General features: G+C 34.3%; 1 protein-coding gene across 5 annotated transcripts in view; it reads left to right on the top strand.

Annotated features, from left to right (window-relative positions):
• LOC143225206 (uncharacterized) overlaps positions 1 to 15334 on the top strand; it is a 102369-nt gene that overhangs the window by 15859 nt on the left and 71176 nt on the right. For all 5 annotated transcript variants that reach the window (XM_076454227.1, XM_076454226.1, XM_076454235.1 and 2 more), the window contains exon 3: positions 3853 to 3963. In XM_076454227.1, the coding sequence (XP_076310342.1) occupies positions 3853 to 3963 (111 nt within the window). The remainder of the gene's footprint in view (positions 1 to 3852; positions 3964 to 15334) is intronic.

The following is a 15334-nucleotide window of genomic DNA, read 5'->3' as shown; positions in this document are numbered from 1 at the left end:
TTCTTCTTCAGTCTGGCAGAGCATCAGTCGGACCGTGTAATAGTCACTACAAGATGCTGTGATATCTATTTCCTGCCTCTCATGCTACTCTTTTGGTTGTTTTTAACTGGATCTGGCAGGAGAATGTTTTTCCTGATACTTGTTGCTGGGTTATTGTCCTCCCTTTTTCCAACCCTGGGAAGGATCTTGAGATCCCATCAAACTGTTACCCAGTTGCTTTGATGAGCTGTCTCTGTGAAATGGTTAATTGAGAGAGAATGGTTAATGCTTGTTTTGTGTGGTTCTTCAAATCAAACAACATCTTATCCACTCAGTGTGGGTTTTGATGATAGTACTCTGCCATGGAACACTTGATTTGATGTAAAAAGTCAATAAGGAAAGCCTTTCTCAAGCACAACAACTTGTTCCTGTTTTTTTTTTGTACATATATATCCTGAGAAAGATTATGATACTACGTGGAGGTATGGCATTTTGTGAGACCTCCACTCACATGGGTTGCTTACAGTCATTTGCCAATTTATGTTGAGAACTTTTCAATGAACTGGCAATTCCAAGTTTGAGTGGGTTCAACACTTTCCCATTATTTCTCCATAGTGTCAAACCTTTTAGTATAAAGATTAATGCCATTATTGGATGACTCTCACTTATAGTTGCAAACAGACTCTTTGTTGACGACTTCCACATCTTGTTTCAGTCGTCGAGCAGGAGGTTTATCGAGTGGCAGCTACAGACTGTCCTCAATCATTTAATGAAGCAGACCACAGCAAATGGTTTTTACCTTTTCTCTCTCTATAACCATCTGCATGTACTCATGCCATCAACAGGATGTTCACCCTGATCCTGAATTCCGTCTTTGTGAAGTTGTGTTTTCTGTAGTCCCTGAGGCAGAGTTCTTGGGACTTATATCTGACTGTAAGCTGACTTTCATTTCACACTTCAAGTGGCTAAGTGTCTAGTGTACAACAGCACTGAACATTCTCTCTTCTCTTCCTACTCTTGGGGAGCAGATTGATGTTCTGTGCTCGAGATCTATTGTGCCCTCATTCAATAGAATCTGGACTATGGATCTCTGGTCTTTGTCTCTACCAGAACCTTGGCCTTGAAGATGTTGGACCTCATTCATTATCTGGAGCTGTGGTACAGCATGGGAGCTTTCCACATTTTTCTAGTTCATAGTTTGTACACTGAGTCTCATGAACCTTCTCTATACCTCTGTTATTTGTAACCATCTACTGTACTTCAACACTTTCACTTCAACACTTTCATCCTGGGATTGCATTTTCCCTTCCTCCTTGGAGAGTGGATCAACCTTCAATGCTAAAGATATATCGTGCTCCTATTTGATCGAAACTCGACTATGGATCACTGATCTATGGCTCTGCCAGACCATCGGCCTTGAAGATGCTAGATCCTATTAATCATCAAGGGCTTTGGCCCTGCACTGGGGCTTTCTGCATTTCCCCAGTTCAGAGCTTACACATAGTCTCATGAGCCTTCTTTGCACCTTCGCCATTTGCAACTGTCTTTACTATATTCTTCGAAATTTCATTCCTTACCAAAGCATCCCACCTGGGGTTGTGTTATTCTTCCTTGGTCGGCCATGCTTTTTCAGAACAGAATTGCTCCTTTTGGCCTTCGTATCCAGGCACAATTGGATGAATTGGGTCTGTCCTTGGATAACATTGCTGTATCCACTGGTCAGCCCATCCCACCATGGCTTCTTACAGTCCCCAAATGTAACCTTTCTTTAAGTCTTCTGAGAAAAGCAGACAATTCTGATTGGAAATACTATCTGCTATTTGCTGAATATCTTTTGAACCATCCTTCCATTCCTATTTATACAGATGGTTCGAAATCAGGTGACTATGTGGGCTCTGCCATGGTTTGTTGTGGTTCAGTGGTTGCATGCAGAATCTCCTCTACAGTTTCTGTGTTCATTGCTGGACTGTACACCATTTCTCTTGCCCTGGATCACATAGAAGCTGAACAGTACTCAAACTGCACTATTTATACTGACTCACTTAGTTCTCTACTGGCTCTGGAATCGTTTCACGTTAGTTCACATCCTGCTCTCGCCAATTTTCAAAACCAACAGACCCATTTCTGTTTAACATCTACTTCTATCCAGTTTTTCTGGATGCCAGGCCTGGTTGGTATTTGCGGGAACAAGCTCACCAACACTGCAGTAAAGTCTTATCTGCTCTGGCACTATCACCATTGTGCCTGTCCCATACAAGGTCTATGGTTCTATATTCAAGGCTTGCAGTTGACTTGGAGTGAGCAAGGTGAAAACAAGCTTTTCCAACTAAAACCCTATATTGGACTTGCTTCCGTAAGGATTGGAAAGAGGAAGTTGTTCTAATTAGACTACGCATTGGTCAGTTTTTTAACTCATCGTTTTCTTTTATCAGGAACTGATGCATCAATGTATAGTCTGTGTGACACTCAGATCACAATAAGCCACATTTTTACTTTCTTGCTGTCATTATGACTCTCAACGATAGCACCATTTTAAAACATGTTTTGTCCCAAGGTTTGTCCATAACATTATCCATAGACATTGTTATTGGTGATGGTGACACTGTCCACCTTGCCAGTGTTTTTAGTTTTTTAAAGGCTATTAATCTTTTTAATACCATTTAAGTTTTTTAATTTATACATTACACCTTTTTAATGTAGCTCCCTTTTAAAAATCACTCTTCATCTAGTTTGATTTGAAATTAGGAACTGGCTGTAACATTAAATAACTCAAAACTGGGACCGGAAAGGCCAACTTTAGGTGACTAATGCCACTGTTTGAACTACATGTTAGTCATCCTGGCGAGTTATTATTGTAATTTTGCTACAGGTCTTTTAAAACCTTTTTATTACTTTCCTTTTTTGAAAATGGCCATAACATCAAATACTCTGAGCAAGGACTGGGAAGGCCAACTTCAGGTGACTAATGGTGGTTTTTGTACTTTCCTGTTGGTCTTCCTGGCGAGTTATGATAATTACAGTTGTGCTACGGAAAGTTCTTTACAACTTGAATTACTGTTGTTTTTCTCTTGATGTTGTAAACTAGATGTAAACATTTGTTTTATGCTATTTATGTTTTTAAACTTTGTTTTGTTTTACCTTAGTTTCCTTTTATGAATTTTACTAAATTTACTTTTAACTTTTTACCAGATGTTTGGCACAGATAGCCTCGCTGCTTTGTGCCATAAAACACAAAGTGAACCAAACAACCCTTTACACTTTATAATACTTTAACTGTTATTTCATTTTGTTACAGGTTGTTTTATGCAGATAGCCTAGTTGCTTTGTGCCATAAAATGCCAAACAACAACTATATACCCTACAAGTACATTAAAATAATTCTATTACCATGTTCAAGGTGAAATTGGCAATAACATCTTTTGAATCTGCAGGCCAAATAATTGAAAAACAGGGATCAGAATTTACTGGCATTAAAAATCATTCAATGAATTAAAAGCACCTTTTTTGTTGGTTATAAATAATGGTTTTAGAGATTATACAAATGAATTTTGAGATTTTTTTTGGTGAAGAAAAGTATTTTTAAAATCATAACATGAAATCACTTTGTACTCAAACTTGTAAAGAAATAGACTTGGTATTTACACAAGCAAATATTTAGTAAAAGTACTTCATTGAAAATCTGATTTTTTGAAGCACAATACCTGTAATGTTTCCTGAAAGTCTACTAAACTTGTGAATATGCACATACTCCATGAAAAGATATAGTATAAATAGTTAACATGAGCAAATGTGTATACAAACTTGTTTGTTATTCTGAGCCTTTTATGGAAGAGTTAATATCTTTTACTTTTTTATTTATTTATTTTTTAATAGATGATAGTGAAGCAGAAATAGGCTCTCATGGAGGAAATTGTCAAGGCTTAGAAAGTATTGAATCAATTCCTTCTGCTTTTACAAATGGCACAAGCAGTCCTGCATTTTCATGTAAGTATCCATTGGAGATAAATTTCAGAGGCATTTCTTGTCTTTAATCATTGTCTATACATTACCAAGTAAAAAATAATCTTTTGAATGTTATGTATTTTCATACTTATAATTTTTTACATGTGATGCAAAATTAAAGTAATGATACATTCAGAATGAAACTTATTTTGCATGTTTGTGTTTGTTAATAATAACATAATTTTGTGTCAAGAGAACAGAGAATTTTAAACTTTTTAAAATCAAAATCATCAATATCAGTTACATAAATAGAAAATACTAATAAGAAATTTAGTGAAAACAAAACTTAAAAATATTGCAAATTTTGCAAACAGAAAGTTTAACTTGTCACTAATTATGGCATATAAGTACCGTTTGAAAAAAAGTTCAAAAAGGCCTGATTCTTAGTATTATGTACTAGAGGTTTTACACCAGTTCTTAAGTTTGAAAAAACAGGAACTAAATGTGAAAGGACAGACAAATTTCCCAGTGGTTTTGAATATCAGTATTTATAAAATTAATACTGTGTATTTCATTCTTGCTGCAAATGTGAACAAATTTCATGAAATGTTTGCTTCTCTACTCTTCTCTTTTGTTTTTTTCTTTCACACCCACTCCCACAGAATATCTGTGCAATTAACAAGATATGCAAGATTTTAGTATTCTGTTTTTAAGCATCTGCATAAGTTAACATTTTCTACGTTTTTATATCTAATGTGTAGAAAATTTGTGTACACTGTGTGATGCAGACACTGTGTAACAAGTGTCCTGAAAATGTGGATTATGGGAGACTCAATACAGATATGTGAAAGAGCTAAAAAGATGAAACAAATGAATGTTTTTGTTTGTAAATTATAACATATATAAAGACATTTCTTCATCTCAGTCTCTTCATTGTGTTATTGTTTTACGGGGTAAGCATATTTTTCCTTTGTACTTAATTTGAGATTTTTTGCAAAGCTACACAAGGATTATCTGTGCACGGCCTTCTCTAATTCTGAGCTGATAGGTTAGAGAAAACCAGACTCTTGTGTGATGGAATAATTAGATTTAGCCATCACATACAAAGTTTCCACAGTACTTAAGTATGGAGTGTAATTTTGTGGTAACATAACAGGAACAGAAGCTATGAATCTTCAAATTCACCATTCAAACAAACTAATCATTATGCTATTCCAACCCCATTCATTTTTAAAACTTTACATATTTTGTAATTGAATTCTTTAAAGTTATGGGATAGTTAGAGAATAAACTGTATGTAGAACTGTGTTAGTGTAATTTTAATAATTGTTTGATTTTTAGTGATTTGATAAATTGTGTGTGGTGAGGTCTTAACTGTTTCCCTTATGAAAGAAAGTCCTGTGCAGACTGAAAAAGTTTGAAAACCTCTGAACTACAGCATTCATGCATATAGTTTTTAATAGCATAGAGATAGATTAAACATGTGCAAAACAAACATTTTTCATAGAAAATTCACAAATGTCATGCAGGCCTACTGGTCTATCTGTTATATATGGCTTACAAGCACAGTGGTCTGTATGTGTGTAGTATTCACAAGTAGATTGGTAACTCTAAAGTGAAAACAGTAATTGCAGTAACTACAGAAATAACTTATATAATTATTGAAGTAAGCTATGTATTAGAGTAAAACAAAAAATCACCTCACCTTCAGAGTAACTAATTATATTTTTGGATATTTTTTGTTTTTGGATATAATCACAATATTATCTTATGAGTTTCAACCAGCTTTAGAGATTAACATTATTTTAAATACACATTTTAACCTAACAAGGTAAAATTAAGTAAATGCTAAATTATAAACTAAAAACTAATTACATTAAACATACTATTAAATATTTATTAACTATTTTTCATTGTTTGCTGTTTCTCCAAATTATATTTCTTAATGTCCTCTCATTCTGAAATGATTTTCCTCAATTGGTCACAGTGAGCAGGTGAGAGCTTTTTTAAGAGTATTGTGAATTGTATTCTGTTTGCTGTGTGGACAGGGGCTCTTATGGGAAGGTATGCAAGAAACTTCAAGTTGGAGATATCACATGCATGATGTTGAACAATTAGTTTCCATGGAGTTCCCATTTTTGTCCCTGTGGTATATTTCTGCTTCTACAATAGCTTTGACAGTTTTTTTTGCATTCCTTCTGGCTTTGTCTGAATAACTTAACACTTTGTATGTTGCTTCAAGGTGAGTACCATCTTCTGACTCATACTTGTGAGAGTTGGATGTTCTGTAGTTTTATAACAGTTTCTTAGTGTAATTTTGTAATAAACTTTTAGTTTATTGCTTGATAACAGAGATACTGGATGAAGGTCACATACAGCAAAAGGATGATAGCAAGTTCTTGTCTGGAAATCTGAAAAAACATTTACTGAAAGTGAATTAGGTTTGGAGTACAGATTATGAAATGGATATTTTTTGTAGAAAAAAACAGATCATGTACACCCTTCCTGGATATTGTCTATTGTGGATAGGATGAACTTCTTTTTGATTGACTTTAGAATTTCTTCAAATGTGTTAGCTATCTTGTGATTTTTGAGCCCATTCATCAAATCTTGTTCCAACTGGGTCAGAAAACATTTATCAGAATTGATTTGTTGCTGCAAGTCTGACATACAGATCCACAATCACCTACAAATAAAATGTGAAGATTTTATTAGGTACCTCAGAAATCATCAAGAAAATGTGACATGTCAGACAATGAAATGAATCATACAGGTTAAGTATATTCACCTTTCATTTAGCCAGTCATCATGTTGTAATTACCTGAATAAGTAAATTAATCACATTCTGTTTCTGGTGAGTGAGGCTGAGAGTTGTAATTATTTGCATAACATCCATCATCATGCAGATTATATATAGGAACTCTTTGGAAGCCATCTTAATATGGATCTTTCTTTGAATCTTTGTCGTCAAAGTACATCAACAGAGAGTCCAGACATTGATACATTGTGGCAAATGCTGAATAAAAATTCAAACATTGTACTTTGTGTGTCTTTCTTTTATTTTTACTCATGAGTCATTTAGTATGGTTGTCTGTCAGCTTCTGTCCTATTGTTGGCATACCTTGAAATAACAGAACAAGTTTGTCAGTGTTCCTTGGTAGTCCTTGAGAGATGGGAGAGATTGAGTGTCTGAGACATACACAAGGCTAGTAAATATACAACACAGTGAACATTGATTAGGTGAGGGTTTTGCAAATGCATAATCTTCTGTGAAATCTTTATCACAGTCTATCATTGAACTGGTACCATCTGTCCCCAAGCTAAGCACCTTGGGCTTTGGAACATCCCTTGAACCAAGATGCAACAAGATGTTTTCTGATAAATATTGTTTTTCACTTGGGGATTTGCAAGAAATTTAGTAAGTTAGTATGTTTTCAGGATTGATTATTCTTGCAAGGATTGTCTTTTTCTTCACACAAATATCACTAGTCTTCTCTGTTGGTAGAGTGGTACATGGTGATGCTTCCAGCATTTCATTCACAGTATTGTTGTTGTTAGTAGAAATAGCCTCAAGAAATTCTGTAGCTGTGTAATAATCAAATTGGTCTGGTGTCTGCTTGGATTCACATGCTAAGTGTTCTACTTGAAGGGTTTTTAGGCATTATAGACATTTCATCATACTTTTAAACTTTGATAGTAGTATTGACTCCTTAGTCAACCAATACATAAATTTTAAACCAACAATCGACAGATTTTGTAAAGTTTTTGTTTTCAACTTTTGCAAGAAGCACAGACACATGATCTGAGGATATAACATGCATAGTTAGTATTCCTTTATAGAAGTTTTTAGTTCCTTGAGTGAAGGAGTTATGTATCTTATTTTCACCACTGAGCTTGCATCTCCTCAAAGTAGATGCCTTTTCATACTCAAGTCAAGGAATGACTTGAGAGTCAGTAATGTTGGAAGTATCTTGAGGATAATGACTATGAGTATGTTGATTCATCATGTTTTACTAAGTCAAGTTTCTGAGGCTACTTGTTAATGCTGGGAACTCAAGCTGTTGTTGCTTTGATGCTTTTGTTAGGCCAAATGGTATTATCATCATAAATTTGTGGTGACTGGCTTATTTGTCATTTCTGGTCTAGTATGTGAGTTCCTACTAGTCATTTCTTTTTTCTTTCAAGAATATATGAAGTTTAATTTGTTTAATAAAACTTTTCAATGTTTTTTATGGTATTACAATATTATCACTAATTTGTACAACTGTCAATTAGAGTTTCAGAGTTCTAGGTAAATAATTATCTGATTTAAATGAGTAATAATATTGCTCTCTGAATTTTCATGATGATGGCAAAATAGCAAAGTGTGCATAATCTTTGTGAATATTAGCCTACTCTGTGATAAAACTGTAAACAGTGAAAACTTGTAGTCATAGGCTTGAGTAAGACCTTCATATTACTCACTGTGAAAAAAACATACATGAAGAAGTAGCAAATGCATCTGCAGGCTCATCAGTAGTTTTATGCATGTCATTTAGATTTACAATGCACTAATGGTGCATGGTGTGACCTTAACAAGACTTCTGAATTATAATATAAACAATGTTAATTGCAATAAAAAACCAAAAAACAAGCAGCTTAATATGTGGTGAGTCTAAAACTTTTTATCATCAATCTTAATTAACTATTCCATGTAACCAAACACTTAACTGGCTACAGGAAGTAGTAAACAAAGTTCAGTCTTTTGTACAAAGAAGTACTTATAAAACTATTTACTACTAATTTACTGAACTAATGATGTAATGTTCTTCTATATACAGCCAAAAAAGTGGAAACTTCCAATGTAAAGTCCTTTAATAGTGTGTTGAGCCACCATATGTGGTCAGTGTGGCCTGTATGTGCAATAACATAGAGTCTACCAGTATCTGGAATTTTGCAAGAGGAATGTGACACAACTCTTCCATGAGAAAGTCAATCAACATGTGTCTAGTTGATGGAAGTAGAAAATGCTGTCTTAGGTGGTGTTTCCAAATATCCCATATGTGCTCAATTGAGTTCAGATCTGGTGACTGAGAGGCCACGGAAACATGGATGACATCAGTGTCATGCTCTACAAATCATTGGGAAATAAATCATGCTCTATGGATGGGGCCATCATTTTAAAAAACATCCTGTCTGCAGTACAGAAATGCTGTAAGAGAGGATGAAAATGATCACTGTGTACCATAAAGTAGTAATTGGCATTGACCTAAGACATCCAAACCATACAAGGAAAATGTACCTCACACCATTATAGAACCACCAGAACCCTTGGAACCAAGCACTCAGAGCTGTAAAGCTATTTAGGATGGTGTCATATGTGCACAAATCCACTTGGTGAGAACATGGTGAAAGATGATTCATCTGACTGTATCACATTTTTCCACTGCATTCTCAGGTGTGATGAGCAGTTTGTGCACTGCATCCTGTCTGTGCTATCCTGTTCTGTGGAGTTCTAAATGGACTGTACTTGATGAAAATGGCTGCTCTCATCCGTGGTTGAAATTTGTTGTTAATTGATCTGTGATTGCTTGCTTCTTTTGCCTTGTGGTCTGAATTAATGTGGGGATATCATGATCCTGGAGTATGCTTCTGCCCACTATTGCCCTTTGCTGATGATGTATCTTTCCCTCAGAGTTTCATGCTGACTTCACCTTAAACATTGCTGTCTTAGTCAGTGAAGCTGCTGTCAAGTGCATCTCAACAGTCACCCCGCTTTCAAAATCATTGAAGACTCCTCTTGCACCCTTGCTGGCTGTGATTATAGGCAGCCAGGCTTGTACAGTATTTTCTTTCAAGCTAGGATGTTATTTGCTTAATTCATGGAGAAGCCACATCTCTGTGTTAGCCTCTATATTGCATATACTTGTTTTCTTTCACTCATCCAAGTGTTTCCACTTTTCATCCACTACCTGTAGAGAACTCTTTCTCACAGCAGGCTTTGTTGGATTGGCTGAGTTTGTGACCCCAAATTGATGTTTATAGTTGTAATACAATAACTTACAATGTATTTTGAGTATGTTAATGAAATTTTGCAAACTTTCAGTGATCATTGATTAATTTGTAGTTAATCTGAAATTTTGGAGTCCATACCTTCTGGTCTTTCTTTGAGTGCTTTCTTTCTGTTAGTCCTCGACCACTTCAGTGTGAAATTCTAGCTATTTTATGAGAGGAGGCAAGATATCATGTTGGATTTTAGCAATTTCCTACAGTGAAAATGTGTTTCTGATAGATACTTACCTTTGATCACATTTCCCACTCAGCCTCCCCACTTCCAATAATAGTATGTGGTGTAGGTTTACTGACCAGTCTTGAAGCTACTGGGGAGTGCAGATATGAGCTATTGTATGATGCATGTGGATATGTAGAAGTTGGAGGTGTAAGGCTAGTGCCATACTTTGAAACTGTGTGCTGATTGAGGAGGGAGCTAGTTTAGAAAAGCTATTTTGTGAAGAGAGGCAGGTATCTATCAGAAGTACATTTTCATTATGGGAAATGCTTACTTTCCTCCAGTTGTTCTTGAGCAATAAGTAGAACCTCTTATAGCAACCTATGACCATTATAGTTCGCTTTTCTCCTGCTCAACATAAGAAATTGTACTAGTATAAAATCTAAGGAAATCTCCTCAGTGATGTGTAACTTCAGCTTGAACATGTATTCAACAAAGTTATGAACACCAGTTGGCAGTTGCTTTTTTGTAATTTGTGGAATAGAGCTATCAGAGAAAGAAATAATGAACAGTCCAGGCAAAACCAGGTTGATTTCATGTCAAAGATATGTTGCAAACTAATACCCAGTCTTCATGCATAAACTTCACTTTGTCACTGCTTTATTATAGAACACTTGCAATATGGCTGGCTTATCCAGCTGCTTGCTTACAAGTTCATGTGCATCAAGTAATACTAACTCCAGTGCCTGCATCTTTCTATTGACATTGTGGCATGTCTACACCAGTGGACAGGCTATACATCATGGTAATAGTGAGTTGAATTTCCTGGCCATAATTGAATATGTTTGGTAAACTGCAAATCAGCTTCTGGTAAATTGCATAATATATTATCATAACTTAACAGCAAGCATATATCTTGTTTGATTTTTCACATAATTAAAGACTGTGCCTGCTTCTATTTAGTTGTTTGCATCATCCTTTCTCCAAATCATTTTGTACTATATGTAACACCATGTACTGCTACATTCCTTTATTTGATACAGAACATGTATCGTGCAGATCCAAATTCTGCATTTGCTCTTCCCAGAACTCTTAAACATAATTTGTGGAGTCTGTCCATTGGTAAAGCAATTACATACCATAGGGTTGGCCATCATGGCTGTTTCTGTAATTTTTATTTTTACATAATGTTGAGGATCAGACCACCCTGGAAAGACAGCCCTTTCTGTTTCTATGTTGCTAATTCAGGCAGTGAAGTACAAAAATATCATTATCTTGCAAATTTGAGATCAAATATTTGTATTTATAATTTAGCTTCATATATATGAGAAAACTTGACATCAACTTGGAACTTTTTAGGTGCTCTAGGCCAATTAAAGATTAGCTTACAAAACTATATTAAGTGTATACCTTGTAATGGTTAGGCCTATAGTCATATAACTATAAAAGTATGAACTTGGCTTTTCCAGCTGTATTTTTTGTGGAAAATTAATTTTTTAATGATAAACTATTACTACAAGTAAGCAGATATCCTAACTAAATTTCAGCTTAGTGGTTTCAAAATTTTAAAACCAAATTTTTAGATAACTCTTGAAGTTAATTATGTTTGTAGAATAAATATTTTTGTAGGCTGTCACTGTTAGAGATTTTAATCTAATCAAAAATACCTTAGGTGTGAAAAACACAATGTAGCCAAAAAAGGATTGACCATGCAACTTAGAGGAATGAAATCAAAGCATTAATAAGATTTTACAGCAAATATTTCTTTGCTAGAAGCTTAAATTTACAAAATTAGAAGTTCATGTAACAAGAAATAGACTATATTTGCTCATATTGAGAAAACTGTTGCATTAGTAATTAGCATGTTACAATAAATATAAATTTCTCTCCAGTTGTATTAAAAATTAAGAAATTTAGTTTAAGTATATGTACTAAACATTTGAAGTAAAATAATGATACACATTACTATACCTGATATTATTCTTTATAGTGATACTTATTTCCCATGCTATATTTCAATATTGTTTTCAGTGAAATGGAACTAGTTAAAAGTCCTAGTATTAAATACTTACATTTTATATGAGGCATTTTCAAGATTAAAAAAAAAAGTTTATAAAAACTGCGAATTGAGTGAATTTACATCATTAAAAATATATCAAATATCATATCAAAACAATTCTAATCATTCCATTATCTACCTAGACAAAACACTACATAGCTTGTATAATGTTGGTCATATTCACATTTTCTTATTCTCTGATGCAAGAGTCTGGCATAATGTGGTAGTTAGGGTGCTCAACTCAGAATCTGAGGGTCAACGATTTGAATTGTTGGCACTGAACATGCTTGACCTTTCAGCTGTGGGGTATTATAAAGGGATGTTCAATACCACTTTTTTTTTAGTAAAAGAGTAGCCTAAGAGTTGGCAGTAGGTGGTGTTGAAGAACTTCTGTTTCTCTAGTCTATATCTGCTGAATTGGGGATGGCTAGTCGGGATAGCCCTCATGTAGCTTTGTGTGAGATTCGAAATAATGAGTCAAAGCAAACTCTTGATGCAGTTTCTTTGCTCAAAAGAACTGACTGTTTTTGTAGTTCTTCACTCACAATCTCAGCAACCTGGGTGAGAGCAGTACTTATAGATAAAGGGTTGTTTTTTTTCAATCAGTTTAGCCTTCATACTATGGACTTTCTTGAAAACATTTTTATTTTGTTGCATTTCTGTTTTTAATTGCTTTCACAATTGTTCTCTACCATCTTTTTTTTCTGTTACAGAGAACACAGCTGCTAATTACATTTATACTTAGCTTCTTGTATTTCTTTTTTAAAGTTTTTTTTTTTTTTTGCTTTGGCAGCCTTAGTTTTTTCATGTAATGGAGCAAGGCCACATCTGTTGGCACATTTGTCATTTTGCCAACATTTCTGATAACATTCTTGGCAAATTGGTGCCAAATATGTTTGCTGGAGCAAATAGTGATCTTTCTCTGGTGACAGATTTGTTTTTGATGTTCTGATCTCTTCATTATCTGCTGGACCATGAATCAAAGTGAGGAAACACTTGACTAAACATAGTAAAAGGAGGATCTCGGCTTCTTCATATGTATGTCTGACTGCAAGGATATTATTTTATCTAAATTGTAACCATTTTCTCAAAAACCATATACTAACTCTTATAGGTTTCTCTAGCTGGTAGACATAGAACTTGTTAACTACCAAGGCAGCATATTCTGCTGCAGTATAAGGCAATTTCTTAATTGAATATTTATTCTTTTTCCATACTGTTTGACTCACTTCTCCAAAGGAGACTCTCACAATGTAGAGAACAACTGTTTATTGCTTGCTGGAAGGTTTTTTTGAAGGTACTGGATAGTGGTTAGAAGAAATTGCTTCTTTTTCATGAAGCAAGTCTTCTGTGGCCACCTTTGTTCTTTAAGAAGTGCAGGTTTCACTAGGCCAGTGTCTGGGTCATTAGCATCCATCTTTTTCTTACACATCAAGTGTGTCAATCTTGGTTTTGGAATGATTTGTGGATCCCTCAGTATTCTCATTTTGTTTGTCTCTTAGTTTCCACATATATGTAAGGGATAAGAACCACTAGTCTTAATGTCTGCAACTGTCTTTCGTGACTAAATTAACCTAATTTCAACCATTAATCTTATGGAAATGAGACATAATCCAGTGGGCATAGCTGATATGGAGAATTATAAACAGTACAATAATATTCATAGCAACTTTGAGCTTTCTAATGTCTCTTCCCAACAATTGGTAAAGTTTTTAACAAATATTACAGATATTTTGCACAAAAGGAATGAAATTATATTAATATTGTATTTTACTTAAAATATTTGTTCTTTTTATATTCTTTTTCCTTAAGCTTAGACTATAAATATTTTGATTATTATCGTTAATGTTTTGTGCAGTGAAATGTTCAAAATTAAACACACAAAAAATGTTGACATCTTTTAATTTTTCATTGAATAATCTTGTAATTTGTTTCCCTTATATTCTGAATTATAAGTTTCTACTTTTTCTTTTAACAAAAACTTAATTTTTGGGGTGTAATTTTCCTTTCCTATTCCTTAGTGGGGTGTCCTCAACATTGACATTTAGCTGTCATTAGAATATTGAGAAATTTGTCTACTACTCTAAGCCTGATAAACTGAGGCAATTTATTTTAAATAATTATTAAATCTTTTTAATATGCATTTTAAAACATAACTAACTCAAATAAAATTAAAACTTAAATTCAGTTGTCTATCAAACTAACATATCATTAGGTGAGAAACAACTCTAAAGTGTTAGCAAAGACAAATGCAAAAACAATGCCAAGAGCATTTGAAGTTCTCTATGGAATTTTTCATACCATTTTTAAACTAACTGGTGGGAGATAGTGTTTCAAAGTGTGATCTTTCCAATAAATGCAAACATCTAGCACAACTAAGTATAATTAGCTAAGGAATTGCAATTCCAAAACATGCTTATTTCTTCTTACACTTATAGATATTACTTGATGCATTACATATTTTGCTAGTGGAGCTAGGGAGAAAAAGTTGGGGGCCATCCAACCCAAGTCCTTGAATTTTTTTTTTTCTTATATGTTGCTACATGTGTCAAGAATACGTTCAGGAGCCTACTTGTAATTTAGGTTCAGATTTGATGTTCAGCCATCTGGTTAGGTTGAGCATGGCCTTTCTTTTCAGTCAATATTGATTCTGTATATTGTTAATGTGTCCTCTGCTGGTACAGTGGTAAGTCTACAGAGTTACAATGCAAAAATCAAGGGTTTGATTTCCCTCAGTGGATTCAACAGATAGTTTGATGTGGCTTTATTATAACACAACACGCACACATCCATTGTTAAGATGGTCTGTTGTCTTGTAATTCCAAATGCTGAGTGACCCCATTCTGGATTCTTAATTGAGCACAGTTGTTTCATGTCTTTCCATAATTCTAGGGACAAATGGAATTTACCTTGCTTCCATGGTTGAGGAATAAGGATGAGTGTTCATAATTCCAGATTAAATAACTTCTCTTTCCTTAGTTTGGGTGAGGCATATACAGTATCATCATTCTAAGGGATGTTGCTGTTTGGACTTCTTCAGGTTAAGGAGAGGGTTTGTCTACTTCAGTGTGGCTTACTGTCTCATTGGAATGCACCCATAAGATATATATATATATAGAAATTAAATAATTTTATTCAAATGAAAC

Source organism: Tachypleus tridentatus, chromosome 1 (genome assembly GCF_004210375.1).
Source record: "Tachypleus tridentatus isolate NWPU-2018 chromosome 1, ASM421037v1, whole genome shotgun sequence".
Lineage (NCBI taxonomy): Eukaryota > Metazoa > Arthropoda > Merostomata > Xiphosura > Limulidae > Tachypleus > Tachypleus tridentatus.
This window is presented reverse-complemented; position numbering and strand designations above follow the sequence as displayed.